Source organism: Camelus dromedarius, chromosome 10, assembly GCF_036321535.1.
Source record: "Camelus dromedarius isolate mCamDro1 chromosome 10, mCamDro1.pat, whole genome shotgun sequence".
Taxonomy (NCBI): Eukaryota; Metazoa; Chordata; class Mammalia; order Artiodactyla; family Camelidae; genus Camelus; species Camelus dromedarius.
The window spans coordinates 6,373,981-6,398,975 of record NC_087445.1 but is presented as its reverse complement, the minus strand read 5'-3'; the positions used below and the strand labels follow the sequence as shown (position 1 = coordinate 6,398,975).

The 24,995-nt window shown below is 42.3% G+C and overlaps 1 protein-coding gene and 1 long non-coding RNA gene across 3 annotated transcripts; one reads left to right on the top strand and one right to left on the bottom strand.

Annotated features, from left to right (window-relative positions):
- Positions 1-7,760: 7,760 nt before the first annotated feature.
- IDNK (IDNK gluconokinase) lies at positions 7,761-24,720 on the top strand. 2 transcript variants are annotated; one of them, XM_031447191.2, is made up of 7 exons: positions 7,761-7,880; positions 8,259-8,289; positions 8,684-8,770; positions 17,948-17,991; positions 19,808-19,943; positions 23,433-23,554; positions 24,507-24,720. In XM_031447191.2, exons 1-7 carry the CDS (start codon positions 7,831-7,833, stop codon positions 24,574-24,576), a joined length of 540 nt encoding a protein of 179 aa, XP_031303051.2. In that variant the 5' UTR covers positions 7,761-7,830; the 3' UTR covers positions 24,577-24,720. The 2 variants fall into 2 exon arrangements, with proteins under 2 accessions (XP_031303051.2, XP_031303050.2); XM_031447190.2 differs by lacking the exons at positions 23,433-23,554; positions 24,507-24,720 and having other exon boundaries at positions 19,808-20,526.
- LOC135322244 (uncharacterized) lies at positions 10,792-16,388 on the bottom strand. Its single transcript, XR_010382579.1, has 3 exons — positions 16,335-16,388; positions 14,593-14,638; positions 10,792-10,985 (listed from the first exon to the last, which is right to left on the bottom strand). It is a non-coding gene; the product is annotated as an uncharacterized LOC135322244 (long non-coding RNA).
- Positions 24,721-24,995: the final 275 nt, after the last annotated feature.

Here is a 24,995-nt window from a genome sequence, read left to right as displayed (position 1 = left end):
TAATTCTCAAGAGACTTGTCTTACCTATTCCTTCAGGGACAAAATTTCTCAAGTTTTAATATGAAAAAAAAGATATCTTAAGAAAACTGAACAACTGTGCAAACAACTGATTGTGGAGTTGGGCTCTTTTCCAACAGTCAATGGTTCTTCATTTGTTCAAGAATAAAATCAAAGCCCGTTGTTGGACATATTTTCACACCGTATGCAAATTCTTGTAACAGAACATGAAGAATAACTTCCCAAGGCTGAATGAAGCCAGACTGGAGTAGGGATCCTTCTCTGCGGCAACATATGTGTGACATGCTGGCATTTGAATGCACTCACCAGTGAGCTCTGTCATCACTTCTGAACAAGCAAACACCATCTGACAGAGCCTCCAGCACTTGCTATCATCCTGATGACTTATCTTTGTGAATTTGTGTTCTCTAAATTCATAGAGGTCAAGTGTAAGGAAATAAACCAATGAGGTGTTGAACTTAACCTGAAACTTCAGCTTCATCAAGTCGTATAGAGCTGCCTCATGAAAGATAGCGAACAACGCCATTCCTCCCATCAATAGGAGACTATTATCATTTTTATCATCAATTTTTAAGATTCATATCAATGGAACAGAATAGAGAGCCCAGAAATAAACCCACAAACTTTTGGACAATTAATCTTTGACAAAGGAGGTAAGAACACACCATGAAGTAAAGACAATCTCTTCAGCAAATGGTGTTGGGAAAACTGGGATCACACCATACACAAAAATAAACTCAAAAATGGTTTAAAGACTTAAACATAAGACAAGACACTATAAACCTCTTACAAGAAAACACAGGGAAAACATTTGACATAAATCTTAGCAATGTTCTCCTAGGGCAGTCTACCCAAGCAATAGAAAAAGCAAAAATTTTTAAATGGGACCTAATTATGTATAAGCTTTTGCACAGCAAAGGAAACTATAAGCAAAGACAAAAAGACAACCTATGGAATGGGAGAAAATATTTGCAAAATATGAGACTGACAAGGGCTTAATTTCAAGAGTATATAAATAGTTCATACAACTTAAAAAAGAAAAAAAAAACCCAATCCAAACATGGGCACAAGACCTAAACAATTCTCTAATGAAGACATACACATGGCCAATAGGCACATGAAAAAATGCTCAATATCACTAATGATTAGAGAAATGCAATCAAAACTACAATGAGGCATCACCTCACATCAATCAGAATGGCCAACAAAAAGTCCACAAACAATAAATGCTAGAAAGAGTGTGGAGAAAAGGGAACCCTCCTATATGTTGATGGGAATGTAGTCTGGTGCAGCCATCATGGAAAACAGTATGGAGATTCCTCGAGACTAAAAATAGACTTACTATATGATCCCGCAATCCCACTCCTGGGCATATATCCAGAGGAAACCTTACTTCAAAAAGATACATGTACCCCAATATTCATAGCAGCACTATTTACAATAGCCAAGACATGGAAACAACCTAAATGTCCATTGACAGATGACTGGATAAAGAAAGCTGTGGTATATTTACACAATGGAATACTACTAAGCCATACAAAATAATAAAATAATGCCACTTGCAGCAACATGGATGGACCTGGAGATTGTCATTCTAAGTGAAGCAAGCAGAAAGAGAAAGAAAAATACTGTATGATATCACTTATATTTGGAATCTAAAAAAAAAAAAAAAGCCGAACTTATTTATGAAACAGACTCACAGACATAGAAAACAAACTTATGGTTACCAGTGAGGGAGGGAGTGGGAAAGGATAAATTGGGAGTTCGAGATTTGCAGATACTAATATATATAAGACAGGTACACAACAAGTTCATACTGTATAGCCCAGGGAACTATATTCAATATCTTGTAGTAACCTATAATGAAAAAGAATACAAAACCGAATATATGTATATTTATGTATGACTGAAGCATTGTGCTGTACACCAGAAACTGACACATCGTAAACTGACTAGACTTCAATAAAAATATATATACAGACAGAAAAATTTTTTAAGATTCAGCTTTCTTTGTATTATTTAAAGATGTGTGACAAATACATATTTTATTCACCAGAAAATTTTGGTCCACCTGTGTCTTGAATATTCATTAGAGGTCCTAAAGAGGGGGAAAAAATTCAGAATTATGACATAGGGGTTTGCAGACTATGTCCACAAGGAAAGAAAGGAAGAGAAAGAGAGAGAGGGAGGGAGGGAAATAGGTAGTGCATGTCATCATTTAAAGTATTGTCTGAATTCAGTTTAAATGATGGAAGTAAATGCGGTGTAGTGGCAGAGAAATGGAGTGACAGCGATACTTATCAGGAACTTCAGAATTTTAACAACTTTTTTAGGAAACACTACCTCTAATGAGTATGGAAACAAAAAAATGTGAGAGTCAAGAGGTGAATTATCTAAGTTCATAGTCTACCAGTTCTCTAGGTATCTGCCACTTATTTTCTGTGCTTCATTGGGAAAAAAATCACATTATCTGTGAAGCGGTAAGGAATATTTAGAGAAGCTATAACATGTTAACCTCTTTAAAATGAAAGGGTTAGAGATATTTAAAAAATTAAGTAAGCATGCTAAAACTTTAAGGAAAATTACTAAAATAAGACAGAGTATATAGCTTTCCAGAGTGGTAAAAATGAAAGAAGACAAAAGGCAGAACAAAAGAATAATAAGTCCTTGGGAGTCTTTTGCTGTCTTGGTAACTGGACAAAACCTGTATAATGTTTTTATCAAGTACTTCAGGATGTCACTTGGACCAATCATGGAAGAATTATTGAAGAAATTTCTAGTACACAACAATTAGAAATCAAAGGCATATTTACAAGCTAAAATGAGTGTACAAAACCAATAATTTATCACAGCAAAATAATGTACTTGTTTTAAGTTGTAAATATCATTTGAAGAAGTGTCTCTGGAGTTAACCGTAACATGTGGGAAATTTCTGTGAATTTTTTTGACCACAACTCAATGATCATTTATAAAATTTTTAAAAGAAATAACTATGTGATGAGCAATGCACAATGTGAATAATGTACCAAAATGATTTATAAAATTGATTCAGTTCTTAAAATGAAAATAAATAAATAAACAGATAAATAGATAAATAAATAAAGAGTCTGAATCAACTGGCCGCTCATAGAGGAGATAGAAGAATTAGAGATATGATAAAAAAATAAGCAAAAGAGTATTTCTGTTTTGTTTTAAAGTGGATCTGATTTTAACTAAAATGTAATTCTTATTTAGTGGCATGAAGTCACAAACTGACACCAGTGAGGGAGCACTACCATGTCACTGGTGTCAGAGATAGTTACCATGTCAGCAGAAACACTAGCAGCCGGTTAAGGAGTAAATCAAGCTGGAGGAGACGAAAGTCAAGGTCAATTTAGATTCTTAGCATATCAGACAGTACGCACTCCTGCTTCACCAGCTCACTTTCCTGAGCCCCTCACTGCTGCTAGGACTTGTAAACTAGGCAGGAAAGATCCCAATTGTGTGTGTGCATGATACATCATACATACAGAAGTATGTAAGATGTGTATGTACAGTTTAAAGTAAAAGAATAAAATGAAACACCCGTGTATCTGTACTAGTCAGGGTTCTCCAGAGAAACGGAGCCAACAGGAAATATATAGATACAAAGAAGGAGATTTATTATTGGCCCATGCAATTATGGAGGCTGAGATCTGCTACCATGATCTGCTGTCTGCAAGCTGGAGGTCCAGGAAGGGCAGTGGCATAGTTCCATCCCAAAGGCCTGAGAAGCAAGAGCCCAATGTCCGAGGGTGGGAGAAGTGGACGTCCCAGCTCAGCAGAGAAAGAAAATTCACCCTTCCTCCCCATTGTTCTGTTTGGGCCCTCAGTGGATTGGATGATGTCCACCATGCTGGCGAGGGCCATCACTTTACTATCAATTAAAATGCTATTCTTTTCTGGAACCGCCCCCTCACCACACAAAAACACCCATAAATAATGTTTTACAAGCTATCTGGGCATCTCTTACCCTAGCCAAGTTGACACATAAAATTAACCATCATACTATCCAATATCTAGGTTAAGAAATAGAATATTGCCAGTTCACCAGAAGATGTTTTGTGCCCCTTCTGACACCCATCATCTAGAATTTTAGTTTAATCATTCTCTTGCTTTTCTGCATAGTTTTATTATATGTATATGCATCCTCAGACTGTAAGTTTATTGCTTAATTTTTTCTTTAAACTTTCTGTAACTGGGAATTGCACAGATTTAATTCTTCTAATCAGCATTTTGGTTTTGATATGCTTTTGTAGCTGTACTTCATATTATTGGCTCCACAGTGTTTCATTGCTTGAATATGCAATGACTTATTAAACCACCTTATCACTGATGGATATTCAGGTTGTTTCCAGTTTGGGGCTATTATGAACACAACTTCTTGTACTTTTATGTACATATGTCCAGGAGTGTTAGTCTAGGAACGAAACTGCAGAATTGCACGGGATATGCCTATTCAGTTCTACTCTATCATGCCAAGCTATCTTTCAAGAGCGGCGACATGAATTTACATTATTCCCAAAGAAGGGTGAGCATTCTCAATTCCTTATATCCCATATATACATCTTCAGAGTACAGGTTTTGTACTTCTTTTATTAAAAATTTTCCTCCTTATTTTGTTCTTTTTGATGCTGTTGTAAATGGAGTTTTTCTTCTTAATTTCATTTTCAGATTATTCACTGCTGGCGTATAGAAATACAGTTGCTTTTTGTATGTAGATCTTGTAGCCTGCAACCTTGCTGGACTTGTTCATTAGCTCTAATAGGGTCACTGTAGACGCCTTAGAATTTCCTGTATACAACATCATGCCATCTGGAAATAATAATTTTACTTATTCCTTTCCAATGTTGATGCCTTTTTTTTTTTTCTTGTCTAATTGCCCTGGCCAGAACCTCCAGTAGAATGTTAAATGGAAGGGGTGAGAACAGACATCCTTGCTTGTTCCTGATCATGTGGGAAACATTCAGTCCTTTACCACTAAGTAGAAGACTTGCTGTGGGGTTCAACAGATGCTCTTTATCAGGTTGAGGATTTGATATTGCTAATTTGTTGAGTATGTTGACCATGAAGAGATGTTAAATTTTGTCAAATGCTTGTTCTGTATCTACTGAGGTAGCTAAAATTATTTGTCTTTGTGCAAACTTTGTTCTGGGCCCTTTGAGTGACTCTTTTTAGTTATGAAGATGTGAAGCAAGCATATAACCAATACTTCCGGAAGATGAATAACAGATGACTTTTGGGCTTGGTTAAGACCTGGGATTTGGTCTGCAGGGCTCTCCTATGCATCTGCTTGAATTCTCAAAATTAAGCCAAGATCAAGAATTCATCTGGAAAGGAAGAGGTTACAGATGTAACCTCTTCTTAATAAGACACTTCAGATGTGAGGCTACTTTTACGGAATCATCTGCCCTACCCAGCCACGCTGGTAGCTGCTTTCTCCCCAGGGAGGTGTCTGTGCGCATTAAGAGAAGATGCGCCCCCCTGCACCTCATCTAACCCCTGTGTAATGGGCAGCTGCATACAGGAGTCTTTCCACGGCCACCATTACTAGACAAGACTCACGGTGCAGGCTGACTTGGGTCACTATAGTAATGCATGCAGGAAGCAGTGCCTCACTCAAGGTCTCTTCAGGTTTGCAGGGCACCGTGTGCCTCAGCTGGTACAGCAGTACTGCAGTAGACAGACAGGACCTAATAGCAGACCAATGCTGGGGCTCAGGGTTGCCCATTAGTAACAGCTGAGGAACTCTGAGACAACCAGGACCAGCAGGTGTCAGAAAAAAAAAAAAGTGAAATTCAGCTCTTAGGGGCACCTCTGAGCTCTGCTGTCCTGGAAGCAAGCACAAGAGGATTGGTTCACTGACTTGAGAACAAAAGTGTTGAATATCTTTCCTCTACCCCACCAGATATAGTCTACAACGTTATCTTCCCTGCTCTGTGCCAGGGGGACTGGCATGCATGGGACAACTCAGCAGACCCTCTAGCTCTCTGCCTTCTAGTTAGGATTGGCCAGTGGGGTTTGGCCACTAGCAGGAGATCAGAGGGCAGAAGAAGGGGAGGAGAGGTTGTTCATTGTCCTGATTCTGTCCCTGTTGGGTCAACAAGGGGTACCCATCTCTCTTCCAAAGGCCACATTTCCTGTCAGACACCTCTATCCACACAGCGCTCTCTCTCCTTACCCCAGTCCAGTAGAGGCTCCCTTCCATCATCCCCTCACACACCCCGAGTTACTAAGACCAGGACACCGTCATTGCTTTAACGGACCTCACCAGCATCTCGGTAAATAATCCCTTTGTTGAATCCTTTTCAGATGACCCAACTTGAGTTGTGCTGTTTCCTGCCACCACCCTGACTAGTACCGAAATTTGAGGTGCTTGGAGATATCTTAGGAGGAAAATCTGGGGAGAAAAGCCAGACTTTCTGCTAATCATTCTGATTTGAACTTTGAAAGAAATGTGAATTTTTTTTTTTTTTTTTTTTTTTTTGCCTGAGCTGGTAAAGCAGAGCACTAATCACAGCAATGCTTACACATCTATCCCCCTACCTGCCTGGGAGCACCTGGAGGGTGACAGTATTCACCTTTGAAGTCCTGCAGATGGTAGATGGTCAAGAAATGTTCAGTGGCCACAGCTGAACTGAAGACCTTAGTCAAGTGACCTCGTCTCTCCAGGCCTCAGTTTCTTCATCCGCACAACTCGATCCAGAAACACTGAAGTGTCACCCACTCTAAGTAAGAAAAAAGTCAGTGCAGGGGTAATTGCAATATTCATTAGATAAATGCTTTTATGTCAGCTTTATTGTTTTCAAGGACACAGAGTAATATAAACTTGAGTAACAAAGGAATTTGGGCAGAATGTCGTTGGGAGTACTTTTAATCAAATACTTTAAATGGCACACAATTAACACATTGTTTTAAAGCAAAAGGGCCCTTTAAAGGGGTGCTTCTTCCCCTTAAGTAATTCACCTGAGAACAGGAACCAGATTAGGTAGCGGAGACATGACATGTGCCACTATGGTCCAGTCTATTTGACACCAAAAGATACCTGCCTCATATTATTGTGACAAACTGCCAGGTTACAAAACACTGTGTACATTATGATGCCAAATTTCATAAAATATTCATACCCATTTATCTACATGGGAGGGTGAATCATTTTGGGACTGGCTGCTTGTTGTCTCACGGTGCGGGAGAGCGTGAATTTATTTTCTCCTTATTCTTGTTACAACATTTTAAAAAATTAATAAAAGCGCTTTCCAGCGGTGGAGGAGGTTCAGGAGGGCCCGGCCTGCAAGGACGAGGCTCCTCTGCTGCCGAGAGGGGCCGCGAGTGGCGGGCCTGGGGGCCGGCTCCCTCCCGCCTGAGGGCCGGACGCTCCACTTACCCGCGGGCCGCGGGCGCGGCGGAGCAGCGGGCGGGGCGGGGAGGCGGGGAAGCCGTAGAGCGCTGGGGGCGGGGTCTCGGCGCTGAGGCGGGGAGCGTCCGCCGGGGACCAGGCGCTGGCGGCCGTGCGGAGCCGGCCTGGGCGCTGGGCCTGGGAGGGGCGCGGCGGGGCGGCTGAGGGGCCGGGTGTCTCCGCTGAGGGGCCGGGTGTCTCCACTAAGGGGCCGGGTGTCTCCAGGGAAGGGGCGGGCTGGGGGTGGGGGAGAAGGGGAGTTGTAGGGGCGGGGTCTCGGACGGGGGGCGGGGTCGGCCCGCGCGGGCAGGGCGGAGTCATGCGGCTCCGCCCTCCGTGGCCGGGAAGGCGGGGCGGGCCGCCCGGGTAGGCGGCGCGAAGGATCCCGAGCTTGGGCGATGGCGGCGCCCGGCGCAGTGCTGGTGATGGGAGTGAGCGGCTCCGGGAAGTAGGTTCCGGCGGGCTGGGGCGCGGGGGGATGAAGTGGGGAGGCGGCGGCCAAAGCTGCCGCCGTTCCAGACTCTTGGGGATGGGAGGACCCTGGGGAGCGCCCCTCCTTTCCCTTTGCTGATGAGGAAACTGAAACCCGGGCACCTGCTCCCTCTCCCTACTTTCCAGTCTGCTCGCCTTGGAGCGCGTGGAGAAAACTAAAGTCATGCTCTAGACTCCAGGGTCAAGAGCATCCATCTTACTGCTTCAGTATCTTAAGTTGTTGGTATTTAACCCTGGTGGGTACCCCTCTACTTCTCAGGGCTTCTCAGATGGAAGGAGGCACCAAACGGGGTGGGAAAGGGCAGTCCCATGAACATCTGTGTTCTCTCCACAGATCGACTGTCGGCGCCCTGCTGGCATCCGAGGTAATCATTCTAATGCCTCTCAGTCGCGAGTCCCATCATGTTGTCTTGTTGCTTCTCTCCCTTTCCTCCACCCTTTCTTCTGGCCTGAGTGGTTTGTAAACTCTGCACAGACACCTCCATGCAACTTGTGAAACCTAATGGAGCAATTTTTTCTCCTCGGTGATTATAAATAGTGATGGATTAAAAAAAAGGACCTGCAGCAGCCCAGAGAGCAGGGATAATGAGGCAGTGTTACAAACCTCTGCACCTCGGTGGGAGAGGGGTGTCCTCAGGCTGGTGGGCAAGAGGGTGGTGGTGGTGTTTCTACACCAGCCCGTTTGTGTTAGTAACCCCAAGTGGCTGTCCCATGGGCCACCCTACCTGCCATATACATACTTTCACTTTGTTTTTAAAGCTGGGATGGAAATTCTACGATGCTGATGACTATCACCCAGAGGAAAATCGACAGAAGATGGGAAAAGGGATACCGCTGAGTGACCAGGTAAGGTTCATTGTTTTCAGTTTCCAGCACCTATGTTCCAGCTGGGTGACGCAGGTTGAGATCCCTGCAGTGCTTGATGCAGGAGTTCCTGAGTCATGAGATAACTCGTGGACAGTGCTCTGAAAGCCACGTGCATAGCAGGTCTGCCATGTATGTTAGCTTTGGCCCTGAACTGTCTAAACTCAGAGTCAGGAGTGATGCCACCCTCTGCCCCAGCTTGGCAGGATCTTCCAAAAACACTTTGCTAAAGGACTGTAATCTGCAGAATGTAATCCCTGAGGGAGCAGAGGCTCCCCCGTGCCTCATATGTGAGGAAGTGCATCTTCTCTCCCCAGGACCTGTCAGCCGACCATCTCACGAGACCCTGGCATCCATCCCAAAGCTACAGAGATCTTTGCAAACTCAAATCTGGCTCCCTGGAGGTCTCCCACTGATCTCAGGGTCAAGACCAAACACCTAAACTCCTGCACATGCACAGTCAGGCTGGACTGACCATGCCCTATTCAGTCCCTTTGGGTGTCCCCCCCTACTGTCTCCACTGGAGCCATCCATGACCCCTTTCAATCACTCCTACCTCCATGCTCCTTCCTGCTGGGCCTTTGAGTCTGCTGTTCCCACTGTGTGGAATACACTTCCCCTTTCTTCTGTTACCCTGCTGATGCTGCCCACCTCAGTTCCCCTGCCCCTTCTTCAGGGAAGCGCTCCCTGACTTACTAGATAAAACCTCCTGTAATAAACTCTCATGGCACAAGATCCCTTATCATCCTTGCAACGTGGCATTTGATGGAGTGAGAATTTGATTAATATTTATCTCTGCAGCTAGATTTTACCTCCAAAAGGGCACGGACTGTGGCCATTTCTATTAAGCACTGTATATCCCCAGTAAATATCAGAAAATACCTGTGGCATATTTGTAAGTGAATGAATGAATGAATGAGTAGCACCTCATTCCTTTATGCACTGTCATGAGGCCCTTTCCTGGAAAGTCTCTCTCAAATCAGAGTCACAAACTATAGATTCATGGCGTGACTGACTGTAACTCAGGAGAGACTGTGAGGGCAGAGTGGAGGGCTGGGTCCACAGAGCAGCTGAGAGCAGGGCCCCATCCAGGCACACGTGCCAAGGGTGTGCAAAGAGGAGGTACAGAATGGAACCGGCCAAAGAGCAACACTGGTGTTTTCACTTTCGGTGACGTTGGCTCACCCCCAGTTACATCCCACTGTTTTCTCTTTGTCCTGCCTTGAAGCACTGGAGTCATAAAACCACATGAGGTCTAATTCTAGAGCATTCTGAGGGTGCATTTTTTGTTTCAGGGAATGCAGCTTGAGTTTGCGATGGCTCAAGCCTTGAACCATCAAAACTTGAATAGGTAGGGAGAGGGAACCCTAAAAGAGATACAGATAATTAATTAAACATAATAATGATGTTTATTAAAGATAAGACACATAATATAGATAACCTGGCCCCACCACTGAGCTTGTGTGACCTTTGGCAATGGCTTAGTCTCTCTGTGCCTTATTTTCCTCCTGTGAAGCAGGGATGTTGACAAGACCTATTTCATTGGGTTCTTGGTAGGATTAAATGAGATAATATGAAAAAATGTGCAGAGACATGCCTGAAGCTTTAGTAAATATCACTTCATATTGTTGTTGCTAACATCACATCTATATATACATACATGTAACATAAACCATTTCAGTGTAGTGTGTAAAATGTGATTGTGCCAGTGTTAGTGTATTTTTCTCCTTGGTGAGTGCAAATGAAAATTAAGGAAGTAAAGCAACCCAAGTGGATGGATTTTAAAATGGCATTTAAACATCCTTCCCCTTGTTCACCAGTGAGGCTTGTTAAGTGGGCAGTATGGATGGGGATAGGGTGGGGAGTAGAATTCAGAAGAGGAATTTACTGTGCAAAAGAAAAGGTTATCAGTTACTGGAAGAAACATAACAAGTTACTAAATATATTCAGGGGAAGCTGTACAAGTTAGCTTGACTTTAGAGAGAAGCAGAACAAGGAGAGAAAGGGGTAGAATGGCAGATGGTTTACATTTTTCACAAGAGCACAGCAAATCTAAGAGTGAAGGGTGGGTCATAGCTGGGCTAGCACCAATGCCCTCCTGGTTGCCCTGGCAACCAGCCTCACCTTCAGGATACTGGGCTGAAGATCAGGTAGAGTGATGGAGGCAGTGACACAGGTTTGTCTTGGGGTAGAGAGTCTGAGGAGAGTTTGGGGAGGGTTTTGTGCTCAGAAGGCTTAGATTTGAAAGGAAAGAACCTGAGTTAAATGTACCAATGGCTCCTTAAGGCTATTTCAGTTAAACTTCAATTAAATTAAATGTAAATAAACTCCGGTTCCTAGGTTGCACTGCAACATTTCAAGCGTTCAGTAACCACATGTGTCTGGTGGGTATTAACACAGACTGGTGGGTATTAACACAGATGGCATAGGTAGAGAACATTTCCATCAGGGCAGAAAGGTCTGTTGGACAGCGCTGGTGTTGAAAGATAAGCCACCAAGCTAAGATACAGTATTAGCGTGATGGTGATAATAAAAATTATAAAGAATTTTCAAGCTGCCAGTCAGTGAGTCTCCTCTAGGCGCCAGGTCCATACTGTCCTGGCGGCCCACAGTGACACGTGAACAGACTCCACCCTCAAAGTCTATCTGAAAGAGGAGTTTTTGAGAATTTTTCCTGATTATAAATATAGTGCTTATCCTGTATAGAAAATTTGACCAGTGTTGAAAAATTCTTTCACAGAATACATCACTCTTGGTTTCATCTTCCAAAAATATCTGCTAACTGAATTTGAGTTTTTTACCCTCTTTTTGGGGGTACATATTATTTTTACATGCATTCTTTCCTCTGTGGGCTTAAGTTCACTTTTGCACCAGATAAAACTCGTCCATGCCACCTTCTGCTCCCCTCCCACTTTCTTTGCCCTCTCTTTGCCTCCCCCAGTAATGCCGAATACTCTCCTCTTCCATCTGTTCCTCCAAGCTTCATTTAACCATTGTCCCCTTCCAGAAGACACTGCTTCCCTAGATGTTTTCATCAGATCACTGGAATCTTGGGCCAAGGAAGCTTTCTCTGTCCTCATGATGCTCTGATTTACCCCTAAGTGCCTGAGCACTAGGCTGGGGGCTGGGAGTACCCTTTCCCCGCCACATCCCTGCATGTAGGGACTATCAGAAATGAGGTGACCTAGAACATCAGATCCAGCAAGTAGAAATACTCATTTGGTTTATGTTGTTTCCTCCTCTTTTCCCTAAGACTTTGTGTTTGACTTTCTTAAGTTATCATATTGTCTGTAGTAACTATTCATACCTACAGTTCAGTGAATCTGCTCTAATATTTCCTCCATTTTGCCCCAGTTTCTGCACCTGTGAAAAGGAGATCTTGATCACTTTCTTTATTCACAAATGTCAATGAATACAAAATTTGGAGCTTGTGTGTCTAAGTCCTCCCTAAGACCCTGACAATAAAGTCCAAATTCCTTAGCAGGTCACTTAAGGTCTTGACCATATCCCTGATGGTGTCTCTTGACCTTCTTCACATATCAGCTCCCACACCTCCTGCTCACCAGTGCTAAGCTCCTCCCTCATCCATTTACTCAAGGGTCTTGGGAAACCAGCTTTAATGCTCCTGGTCTTGCCCTTCCACTGCTTGGTGGGCCCTACTTCAGTTGAAATCCTCTTTATCCTTTATCCTAGAGTCTGGTCAAAATTGACCTCTTCCCCTACTGTCTTATCATAGCCCGTCTTAGTATAATTCCTTGAGCCCTCCTCACTGCCCTGTGGGTAGTTTAATTGATCATCCACCATCATCGGGCTGTCACTCCTTTGAGGACAGGGACTGCAACGTTCATATTTATATCCCCAGTGCTCAATGATCACGGTAGTCAGGCCCTGTCTTGCAGGCTCAAACCCTGATATGTCTCATATGAGAACCCCAGGTTCACAAGGTTCCTACATAAAACCAAAACTGCCAGTTGATTAACTTACAGGAGAATTTTAACTGCCACATGGCTCGTAACACTCACATTGATCTGATCTCAGAAGCCGACATACAATCAGGCTTCTCAGTGAACATGCAATCAGAAGAGTAGGAGAGTTAGGGCTAAGGTTTCTAAAGGTTTCTAATCCCTTTATAGGAAGAAGTTTGCTACTGAGAACATGATGTTCAAAGTCCTATGACCAGAACCCCATGTCCTCTGGACAGTGTTTAAATCTGCAGTGGAGGCTCCTGCCTGGGGCTTTCACGTCCGTCAAGCCTCACTGGGACAGACATGCTTCCTTTATATGTGTAAAAATATGCGGTTCAATCACAGTGATGTCTTGCTAGCCTGAGGGTCACCCTTACTCCTTTGGATGAGTTTATTCATCTCTGCCCCTCTCTTTTAAGTATTGATCTTTAAATTAAAGCCTTTAAGAACAAGCTTATTTCCTTCTTTTCCAAGAGCTTAAGAAGGTACCTCACTGTGGCCCCCCATATGCTGTTAAGAAGACTCCTTAATTTTATGAAAGTTGACATCTAAACAAATCAATTATCAAACACACATACATACACACAAAGTGTCATCATTTCTGCGACTTGAAGCTGGATGCCCACATTTGCATGTAAAACACTCTTGACGTTAGTCGCCTTGATCCTAAGTATACCGCTTTACCAAGTATGTGGCCTGCACTGCCTTTCCTGCAGGCGTGAAGGTACCACATCTTTGTAGGACTGGATCCTAGCTGGGAAACAGCCCATCCTACTGACTGGTGAGTCTTCAAGTTCCAGTCACCCTACTCTGTTGCAACTTTCTGTTAGAGGAAATGTTTTAGAAAATATAGCCAGGAGGCTAAAAAAAATTTTTTTTTAAAGATCACCATATAAATAACAGTGTTCTCACCCCCATTAGTTCATGAATATAGTAGAAAAGCTTGATTATGCACAATAGGAATAGAGGAGAGAAAGGAACTTAGACAAGTCACCCAAAGAAGAACACACCAAATCACACTGTAATCAAAATGACAAAAATTAACAATAAAGAGAAAATATTAAAAGCAACAAGGAAAAAGCAACAAATAACATACAAAGGAACTCCCTGCTGATTTTTCAGCAGAAACTCTACAGGCCAGAAGAGAGTGAATGGCATGATACATTTAAAGTGATGAAAGGGAAAAACCTACAGCCAAGAATACTCTACCCAGCAAGGCTGTCCTTCAGATTTGATGGCGATCAAAAGCTTTACAGACAATCAAAAGCTAAAAGAATTCAGCACCACCCAACCAGCTTTACAACAACGCTAAAGGAACTTCTCTAGTTGGAAGAGAAAAGGGCACAACTAGAAACAAGAAACGTACGAAATGGAAAAGCTCACCAATAAAGGCAAACATACAGTAAAGGTAGGAAGTCATCCACACAAACTAGTAAGGAGATTAAAAGACAAAAGTAGTAAAATCATCTGTATCCACAATAAACAGTTAAGGGATACACAAAACAATTAGATGTAAAATATGATATCAAAACCAGTAATTGTGAGGAGAGCAGAGTACAAGTGCAGGGTATTTAAAATGCCTTTGAAATTAAGAGATTAACAATTAAAAACAATCATGTATGTGTATATATATAATGACTGCTATATCAAAACTTCTGTTAACTACAAACCATATATATTAGATATACACACAAAAAGGAAAGAGGAATCCAAACATACCACTAAGGATAGTCATCAAATCACAAGAGAAGAAAACAAAAGAAGGAGAAAAAAGACCTACAAAAACAAATCCGTAACAATTAACAAAACGGCAGTAAGAACATACATATCGATAATTACCTTAAATGTAAATGGATTAATGCTCCAATCAAGAGACAAAGACTGGCTGAAAAGATACAAAAACAAGACCCATGCATATGCTGCCTGTGAGAAGTGCACCTCAGATCTAGACATACATACAGATTGAAAGTGAGAGGGTGTAAAAATATATCCCATGCAAATGAAAATCAAAAGAAAGTGGAGTAACAACACTTAGACAAAATAGACTTTAAAATAAAGATTGTTGTAAGAGACAAAAAGGACACTACATAATGGTCAAGGGATCAGTCCAAGTAGATAATAATAATTGTAAATCTAAATGCATCCAACTTAGGAGTACCTCAAAATACAAGGCACTGATGAAAAGAATTGAAAATGATACAAACAAATGAAAAGATATACTGTGTTCTTGGTTTGGAAGAATCAGTATTGTGAATGTGGCCATACTACCCAAAGCAATCTATAGATTCAATGCAGTCCCTATCAAATTACCAATGGCATTTTTCATAGAACTAGAACAAAATATTTTTAAAATTTGGATGGAAACACAAAAGAGCCCAACTAGCCAAAATAATCTTGAGAAAGAAGAATGGAGCTGGCGGAATTATGCTCCCTGACTTCAGACTATACTACAATGCTACAGTAATCAGTATGGTACTGCCACAAAAACAGATAGATCAGTAGAACAGAACAGAAAGCCCAGAAATAAACCCACACAGTTAAACTCAAAATGGATTAAAGACCTAAATGTAAGGCCAGATACTCTAAAACTCATACAGGAAAACACAGAACACTTTTTGACATAAATCACAGCAATATTTCTTTGGATCTGTCTCCTAGAGTACTGGAAATACAACAAGATAAACAAATGAGACTTAATTAAACTTAAAAGCTTTTGTACAGCCAAGGAAACCATAAACAAAATGAAAAGACAACCTATGGAATGGGAGAAAATATTTGCAAGTGATGAGACCGACAAGGGATTAATTTCCAAAATATACAAACAGCTCATACTGCTCAACATCAAAAAAAAAAAAAAAAAAAAAAAAACAATTAAAACATAAGCAGAAGGCCTAAATAGACATTTCTCCAAAAAGACATCCAGATGGCCAACAGGCACATGAAAAGATGCTCAATATTGCTAATTAGTAAAGAAATGCAAATCGGAACTACAATGAGGTAGCACTTCACAGCAGTCAGAATGGCCGTCATCAAAAAGTCTACAAATAATAAATGCTGGACAGGGTGTGGGAAAAAAGGAACCCTCCTAGACTGCTGCTGGGAATGTAAATTGGTGCGGCCACTATGGAGAACAGTATGGAGGTTCCTTAAAAAACTAAAAATAGAGTTACCCTATGATCCTGCAATCCTACTCCTGGGCATATATCTGGAAAAGATGGAAACAATGTCTAAATGTCCATCAACAGATGAATGGATAAAGAAGATGTTGTATATCTATATAATGGAATATTACTCAGCTGTAAAAGAGAAGGAAATAATGCCATTTGCAGCAAATTGGATGGACCTAGAGATTATCATATTAAGGGAAGTAAATCAAAGACAATTATCATATGATATCACTTACATGTGGAATCTTAAAAAGTGAGACAAATGAACTTATTTATAAAACAGAACGACTCACAGACATAGAAAACAAACTTACAGCTACCAAAGGGAAAAGAGGGGACGGAAGAAATAAATTAGAAATCTTGGAAAATAACATATACATACCACTATATATAAAATAAACAGTAAGGACCTACTGTGTAGCACAGGGAACTCTGTTCAATATCTTGTAATAAACTATAATGGAAAAGAGTCTGAAAAAGAAAATATATGTGTATAACTGAATCATTTTGCTGTACACCTGAAACTTACACAACATTGTAAATCAATGATACTTCAATTTTTTTTAAAAAGAACAAAAAAAGGATTAGGTAAAATTGGACACTTTTGTAGAAAAATATAAATTCCTGTGGGAAAGTAGTTTTGGATGGCTGTGATTTGATGGCACAGACAGTGCTCAGAGACACAGTCTGCTTTTTTCCCCCCAAATAAAAATATAACTTTGCTGATTCTAAAGCATTTGGCTTTAGAATCCAGCTTCCTGCTATCTCAAATGTTACAGTTACCAAAACTGAATCAAGAATAGAAAACCTGCATGTAACACAATGCTCATTAAAAAAATTTAATCTGTAATCAGAGATCTCTCCTCAAAAAAGTCCCCAGGCCCAGACAGTTTTTCAGATGAGTTTTAGCTTAGACTGCTATAATGGAACACCCATAACAGGTTGACTTCAACAATAGACATTTGTTTCTCACAGTTCTGAGGGTGACAGTCCAAGATCAGGATGCCTGCATGGTCAGCTTCTTGGTGAGCGCCCTCCTCCTAGATTTTTACTGCATCCTTACTGGGTAACTGAGGGGGAGGGCAGCAGAGGCAGGACAGAGTGCACAGTGGTTTCCCCAGTCTCCTTATAAGCCGCCCTACTTATTTTATGAGGCTACTATAACCTTGATACCAAAATTTAATGTGGACAAGAAAAACAAATGGAGGTCAGTCTCTATTATATAAACACAAAAACCCTAAATAAAATGGGAGTAGTCAGATGTTTAAGAGCATGTACTTTTAAAGATGCATCATATTTTCTGAATGATAAAGGATGGGGACACGGGTGAGGATATGGTTGGGACAGATATAAAACCAGACTGTGAGTTTAAAATTATTGAATCTGGATTATGAGCACCATAAAAGTTTGTTTTGTACTATTTTGTCTGTTCCTGTGTATGTTTAAAATTTCCACAATAAAAAGTTTGGTTTGTTTTTTTAATGTATTATGGCCAATCAATATTTATCCCAAGAGGATTTCTTTGTGAAACACTCTAGGGTGTCCTTTGTGAACTTCCTCTGCCTTCTCTTTGGAAAAATACAAAATTCTCATAATGTTTTTATAGGAGCTTTGTTTTGGAAGGTTTGAAAAATAGGATTGGGGGCAGCTGACTTATATAAGGGTTTCTGTGAATACTTCTCCACATTTGAGTTCAGAGGCACCTAAAGAATCATGCAGTTCAGTAAAAGATTTGTAAACTTGTCAGAAACAGGGAAAATATATTAACAATGGGGAGATGGAGATGGGGGAGGTTAGTTACATAGTGGCATTTTAGGGCAATTCTTATTGTGAGAAGAGCCTCTGATGCTTGGACTAGGAAGATGCTTTTGCTTAAATGCCCAGGGACTTGACCCTTCAGTCCTGAGTATGGCCTACTTCTCAAAAACACTAAGACCTCTCTGGACCTTAACACTGAAGAACATGATGAACTATGTTCTGTACAAACAGTACCTGGAAAAGCCACTGTGTGTCTGTTTTCTTTCCAGGACAGGATTCCATGGCTCTGCACCCTGCATGACATTTTACAAAGGTAAGAGAGCATCAGGCCTTAGACAAGTCAATGAATAAAGAAAACCCATCAGAAAGTACAGGGCAAAAAACACTCTTGAAATCACAGCCAACCGATCCCAGAGATGGATCCCAGAGATGGAATGCGCCTCTATCAAGTAACCAACAATTTCATATCAGCCACTGACACAACCTAATGGAATCAAACTTCTAGACAAACCCATTGTTACTCGCTGGGAGTCTTGGTCAGCTACTGGCTTCCGAGAGCCTATTTCTTCATCTGCAAATGGAACAAATACAGTTTCTACTCACAGATTGTTGTGAGGAATTAGTGAGGTGAATAATACCTAATACATATAGTAAGTGCTGAAAAAAGTAACTGATGACACCACTGTCATAGCCACATGTTAGCCACCACTGTTACTTCCCTCCTACTGCAAGTTCTGACAACTGCGAAGATCTGGGGTCATCTGTAAGTCAACAGATAAGTGGCCACGAGGGTTGTCCAGCTCTGTAGCACACCTCCGAGCAAACCAGGTCCTCCCTACCCACCTGCGGGCCTGAGCCTTGGGAATCCTGGTTGGGACACGGAGGATAAAGAAGTTGCAGGAAATGGGTTCTAAATCTTCCTGAGATAAAGTTTTATAAATCTAAAACCATCAGGGCCATATATGATATTGGAGTATATTTATGATTTAAAATTCAGTTTGCTTTTTTCACACTGCACAAACATGGCTGGCAGCCCTGTCTTTGTATGGGCTTAGGGTTTTAATAAAGGTTTAGGGTTTCAGGGTTTGAAACTTCCTGCCCACCCGGGTCTCTAACATAAATAGACTTGTCAGAGATCAAATATACTGACCTGTGATAGAAGCAGAAGTGAAGATCCTCAGGAGAGCAGATAACAGACCTCCAGGCTCAGAATAAAAAAGCTCTCACTCATGGCCCGAGGGAAGAGCTGGAAGGCTCGGGGACATAAGGTTGTTGCTGATGACTCTCCACCCACTAGGTCCCCAGTCCACACTGGCCATAGATCAAGGCAGGCCCTTCAGAATTGTTTTGAACTGAACTTTCTACTAAGTACCCAGTCTAGCATTTGCCCTTCACCCCTTTACTTAGTTCCTTCCTGGCCCCGGGGACGGTACACATGGGCTTGGTGGGAGCAGGGCTCACCCGCATGTACGGTCTGGGACCACACTGGATTTCTCTTATTGGTGCCTTGTCGCTCTACTTCTACTTCTGGCTCAGGTTTTTTTCCTTAGCGCATCCCTGGAAGCTTCTCACATCCCACTCACCTTGACCTCACAGGGACTGATGCTCCCTTTTCTCCTGCTTTCTCCAGCTCTGCACTGGTAACGTCCCCAGACTCTTCCAGCACACTGTAGAGTAGGAATGGAGAGAAGCCAGTTGTGGAATTCAAATCACTGAACACCTGAGGAAGAGTCTGAGCTGAGCTGTGTGTAGGATGCCGGCACCTGCTGGCAGCCACCCATGTCCACAAGTGGCAGCTGAGCCACATCCTACCAAGCGGCAGTGTGTGCCGGGCACCTTGATAAACTTCCTCACCAGTTCCATGGGCAGGTACTCTGAGCAGCCCCATTTAACAGATGATAAACTGATGCTCAGGGAGGTAAAACCTTACCCAAGATGGCTCACTAGCTGAAGATCTTTACCTCAAAACCAGGACTGCCTGATACTTGGCCACTATTCGTAACGCCTTCCACTGTCAGAGAACTAGGACTTGGAGTCCTCAAACTAGACCTGACACCAATTATTTTAAATGTCTTCACTCTTTAGCATCTCCCCCTACTTCCTTCCCTGCTTTTTTTTCCTCCCCACAGAGATGTAGCCTCTGGACAGCATGTAGTTCTAGCCTGTTCAGCTCTGAAGAAAGTATACAGAGACATCTTAATACAAGGAAAAGACGGTGCACCTCTGAAGCGTGATGAGTCCGGAAAGGAAGAAAAGACGGCTGAGGTAAAGCTCCTTGTGGTCCATCTGACTGGGTCATTTGAGGTCATCTCTGGACGCTTACTCAAAAGAAAAGGACATTTTATGCCCCCTGAGTTACTGCAGTCCCAGTTCAATACTCTGGAGCCCCCATCAGCTCCAGAAAATTTCATCCAAATCAGTGTGGACAAAAATCCTTCAGAGATAGTTGTTATAATTATGGAAACTCTAAAATGAAGTGAGAATCATTTCTATCAGTGGTCCAAAATAGAATTAGGCGCAAATCTCAATCTCCCATCCCAAACCATGTTGCAGTATCCTTGGTGATAAGTATTCTAGATTCTTCTTAAGGTGAACAAATGACAGTGTGCTGAGATACGCTCGTTTGGGTATATTTTTAGGAATTTGTGGTACTCTTGTCATCATGCTCTGGCACATTCAGAGAAAAGGATAAGAAAATTTGAAAGCACAGCTTTAATTGAAATTTAAATTTGTGTGATCCAATCAAATGATCAGAGGAAATTCTATAATTGATGCTGTAAATCATGACCTTATTTGGAACATCTCTGATCATGGCTGTACTCAAATAAATGAAACTTGACTGTCCTCAGCACCCTCTGTAGACTGGTCTTGAGCAGAGATGTGTATAAAGTTGACCATTCACCAGCAAGTCACGTTACACCACACACCTCTTAATCCTCTCTTTGGATCATTTCAAGATAAATAAAAGGCATAAATAATTCATGGTTTAAAAAAAAAATTGGAGACATGGAACTTGACTGAATGAAGTGCAGGACTCACTGATTTCAGTCTGCCCCCCACTCATTTATAGAAACCCCTGTGATTACCAGTCTGGTTATCAGCCTACCTACCTTCCTGCTGTAAAAGCCATAAATGGACGCTAGGCAGGTGAGGAAGGAACATGAGTTGCTATGGCCAAAACCTGAAACAAAACCTTCCAATGGGCAGCAACGTGCCGGTGGCAGCCAGGTCGGCGAGGCTGTGGGGAGGCCCGAGGTGATGGTGTGTTGCTCGCACACAGCTTACCAGGCACCAGCTAGCAAAGCTGCAACATGGCCAGCAAAGGTTGGGTTTGAGCCCTTCCCCCATGGGACTCCAAGAAGCTTCCTTATCCTTCTATCCTAACCAGGGCCACTGGCTGGTTCTGGCCAGAAAGTGAGTTTGGAACCAATTACCTGTTTTCTTTCACAAGGATATACTTTTTTTTTTGTCTCAGGAACTGCAAAAAGAGTATGTGTATGTAAAGAGTAAAGGGCCCTTCTGGGTGGATGGACCTTGCCTAAACAAATGGGAAGCCCTGGATCTTCCTCTCTGCCAGACTATTTGGGGTACCTCCTGCCTGGTTTAGGTTTACATCAGCATTCATATTCAAGGTCTAGGTCCTAAAGTTGACCAGTCAAGATAATCTGGCTAGACGAGAGTCACCCTCAGGTGTAGAGAAAGGACTCATTCAGCTCAGTGTACTTGGTGAGTCTGTGCTGAGTGCTGTGATGGGCGTTCTGGAGAGCTCGAGGACCCATAACACAAAGCCCCGGCTCTCAGGGAACCTACGCTGGAGTGGAAAGACAGAGCATCTTCTATCCTCTGGTACCAGCTGCAGTTCTCAGTGAAGGCAGTTCTTCACAAAAAAGAATTTTCAGATATCCTGCTAGACTTTCAAGTAGGATCAAACGAAAAAGGCTGTTTATAATTATAGGAACATTGAATCTAACTCTCTATTACATATAAATAAAAACATTTTCGCAGTTTTAATATATACTGAAATTTCCAAGACTGCAATAAAGGGAAAATGGTATTCTACTTTATTTTTAACTTTACTAAGAGTTGTTTACCATTTCAGAAAATCACAGTGAATTTGTCAGGAATACAACCATCTACATCCACCTGCATTTCTAATTCTTTATTGTCAGTGATCTACTGATGGGCAAAGCACCAAACTAACTCTACTGTGTTCATCTACTGTAGCCATGTCCAAGCATCACATACTGAGACCCACTGGTTTATTACACATCACTTTCCCTTTTTTCCTCCCTTCAGAGTTAAAGTATCATATTATTTGCTTAGGTAAGTCTTATTAGGAATTAATTTCACTTCAAGATGACAAAGGGAGCATGAGACGATAGTTATTTAAAAAAAAAAAAAAAAAAAAAAAGAAGATGCTGGTGGGGCTGAGAACCATGGCTCTGATCTTCCCAAGAATGGCCACAGGGAGGGAGGCTGCAGTGTGGGCCAGTACTGCCCTCTTGTGGCCCTGGGGGACATACAAGCACAAACTGCTCTCCCACCCTTAAGAACCCTATCTAGTTGCCAAGGGCCAAATCTCTGGGTCAGAGGCTGTGGAATGCTGCTCCCCACCCAGCCCTGACCACACCCCTGCCCAGCCTCTATGACCGGGGAAGAAGCGGCAAGTGAGAAATGTTTGCAGTGGTTCAAAAATAGATGCCAACCGAAGATTTCCTCAGTCCTGCAAATACCACGTTAACACACCCTCTGGTAGGACTCCCCACCACCAGAAAAGATGTTTAGCTTAAACATTCTCCTCTTCTATTAAATGGAGTCACCGCCTGCCTCATAAAGTTAAGGGAACTGAGACAACACATGCAAAGTGCTGAGACTGAAACACAACATACTAACTGTTCAACAAATGTTAGCTCTTGTATTACTTGTCATCCCCTGGCATCTGAGGCCAGAGGCTGAAACTTCTGTGTGAGAACTTAGGAACCCCTTCTGAGTGAGTCTTCAGTCTTTGAGCTCTGATAGGCCTCCTCCCTGCTTCCCAGCCCTTGGCCAGGTCAAATCAGACAGAGTCTGAGATGATGTCCTTGAAGCCCAGGGTGACTGGGCAACCTGCTCAACAGCAGGCTCTGGAATCAGGACCCCAAAAATGCTGGGCTCTAGGTGCAGCACTGGGTCACGTACAAGGTACCTGTCACCACATGCCGTCAGAGGTCCAGTACTCATGTCCTGTGCCTCACTAGAGACTGCTCTGATGAGCAGACTTTTCAGTGGGTAGGAGTACAAGGGAGAAATTAAAATAGGCTGACTTAATGATACCATCAAGTAGAGATTTTAATTTTCTGAAACTGTAATATGCAGGTTTATTCTCCATTCACTGAGTAATTGGATTGGAATTGAGATTGGAATATTAACTATTATGGGCATTAATGAATGCCCAACAATTACCAAGGAAATATTTGATTGATTAGACGTCAGGCCCACAAGCTGGGTTGGGCATCAATGTTTCAACCCCTACAGAATCTCATGTGAAATCTAGCCTGGAGCTGATTTCCATGTAATCTTGAATCTCTCCAGTGGAGCTTCCCCCCCCAGCAACCAATCTTAGATGCTGTGGGAAATTTAATTTCACTTTGTGGATGAAGGTTGAAAAGTCATGGGCCATTGCTCAATAGGACCCTAGACCTCATCACTTGTGAAAGGACGAGTCAGTCAATGTAGCAAACTTCACTGTTGTCTTACTGGAAAACAATGCCACAGCCACCCCAACCTTCAGCAGCCACCACCCTGACCAGTCAGCAGCCGCAAACATCAAGGCAAGACTCTCCACCAGCAAAAAGATTACAACTCACTGAAGCTCAGATGGCTAGCATTTTTCAGCAGTAAGTATTTTAATTAAGGTATGCACATTGTGTTTTAGACATAATGCTATTGCATACGTAATAGATTACAGTATAGTGTAAGCATAACTTTTATATGCACTGGGAAACCAAAAAATTCATAGGACTCAATTTATTGCAACATTAGCTTTATTAAGGTGGTCTGGCACTGAACCCACACAATCTTCGCAGTATGCCTGTATTACATAATTTCATTTATATGATCCAGAACAGGTAAATCCATAGGAGACAGAAAGCAGATTAGTGGTTGCCAGGAGCTGGGGTAATAAGGGAGGAATGGTGGCTGCTTAATGGCTACGAGGTTCCCTCTTGGGATGACAAAAAGTTCTGGATGATTGTGATGGTAACACAACACTGAATGAATGTACTTAAACACCACTGAACTACGTATTTTTAAATGGTTACAACAGTAAATTTTGTTATATCTGTATTACCACATTTTTCAACAAAAATGAAAATCAAAGGCCTTCTCTTCTCCCGACAAGAGCCAAGCCTTTCTCACTAACCTTATTACCAAATGCTAATAAGACAGCCGACTAGAATGTATGCTTCCTTTGGACAGACTGTTTCGCCAAAGGTGGGTGCTCGGTCAGGTGTACCCTGTTCCTTCTACAGCATTCAATAAGCAGATGAGTCCCTAGTTCTCCCTTGAGAGAGAGTGAACACTGGAGAACAAAAATGTGCTCCTCCAACATTTTTCCCCTTCAGGGATCACAGTGTGTGTGGTAGATTAAGACAACCACAAATTCTATGACATCGTACCCAGCAAGCAGCTGGGCCTATGACCCTTAAATCTGGGCAAGCTAAGACTGCTTGACCATCAGAATATGGGACAAATGGCACTGGGGCAGTTGGGGGGCCAGACTTTAAAAAACTGACAGCTTTCCTTTTTCTTGAAATACTTGCTCTTGAAACCTATCAACCATGCTGTGAGGAAGAGAAAGCAGCCCTGCAGAGAGGCCCACGTGGAGAGGAACCAAGACCCCGACTGCACTCCTAGATGAATACATGTAGCAGTTAAACAGCTACGTGAGCAAGCCCTCTTGAAAGCCACATCTCCAGGCCCAGTCAGTTTGCTCCAGCAGTATTCACCAATCCTCGCCAAACTGCTCATTCATCAATAAAGTTAATGACTGGTTTTGCTCTAAGCCACTAAGCTGTGGAGTAGTTTGTTACGAAGGAGCATTAGATAACCACAACACAGTGGAGATTCCCTTCCCTCTGTGGAAAGGAGAGGAAAATGGGTCTGAATAGCTTTTTTAAAAAAATCTAGCTTGAATACACAGCAATTACTCTACGTATCCCATTGAAGAATTAGGGCCCACATTTAGCTTTGGTCTTCCAGCGGAAACTATACTGGGAGCTCCTGTGTGTGCCTAGTTCTGTTCTAAGCATAGTGTGGTAAGCAAGGCAGGCTGGGTTG

Coding starts and splice junctions, on each gene's coding strand:
- IDNK (XM_031447190.2), top strand. CDS start 7,831: ATGGCGGCGCCCGGCGCAGTGCTGGTGATGGGAGTGAGCGGCTCCGGG. Junction 7,881..8,258: donor GGAGTGAGCGGCTCCGGGAA/GTAGGTTCCGGC, acceptor TTCTCTCCACAG/ATCGACTGTCGGCGCCCTGC. Junction 8,290..8,683: donor GCGCCCTGCTGGCATCCGAG/GTAATCATTCTA, acceptor TTGTTTTTAAAG/CTGGGATGGAAATTCTACGA.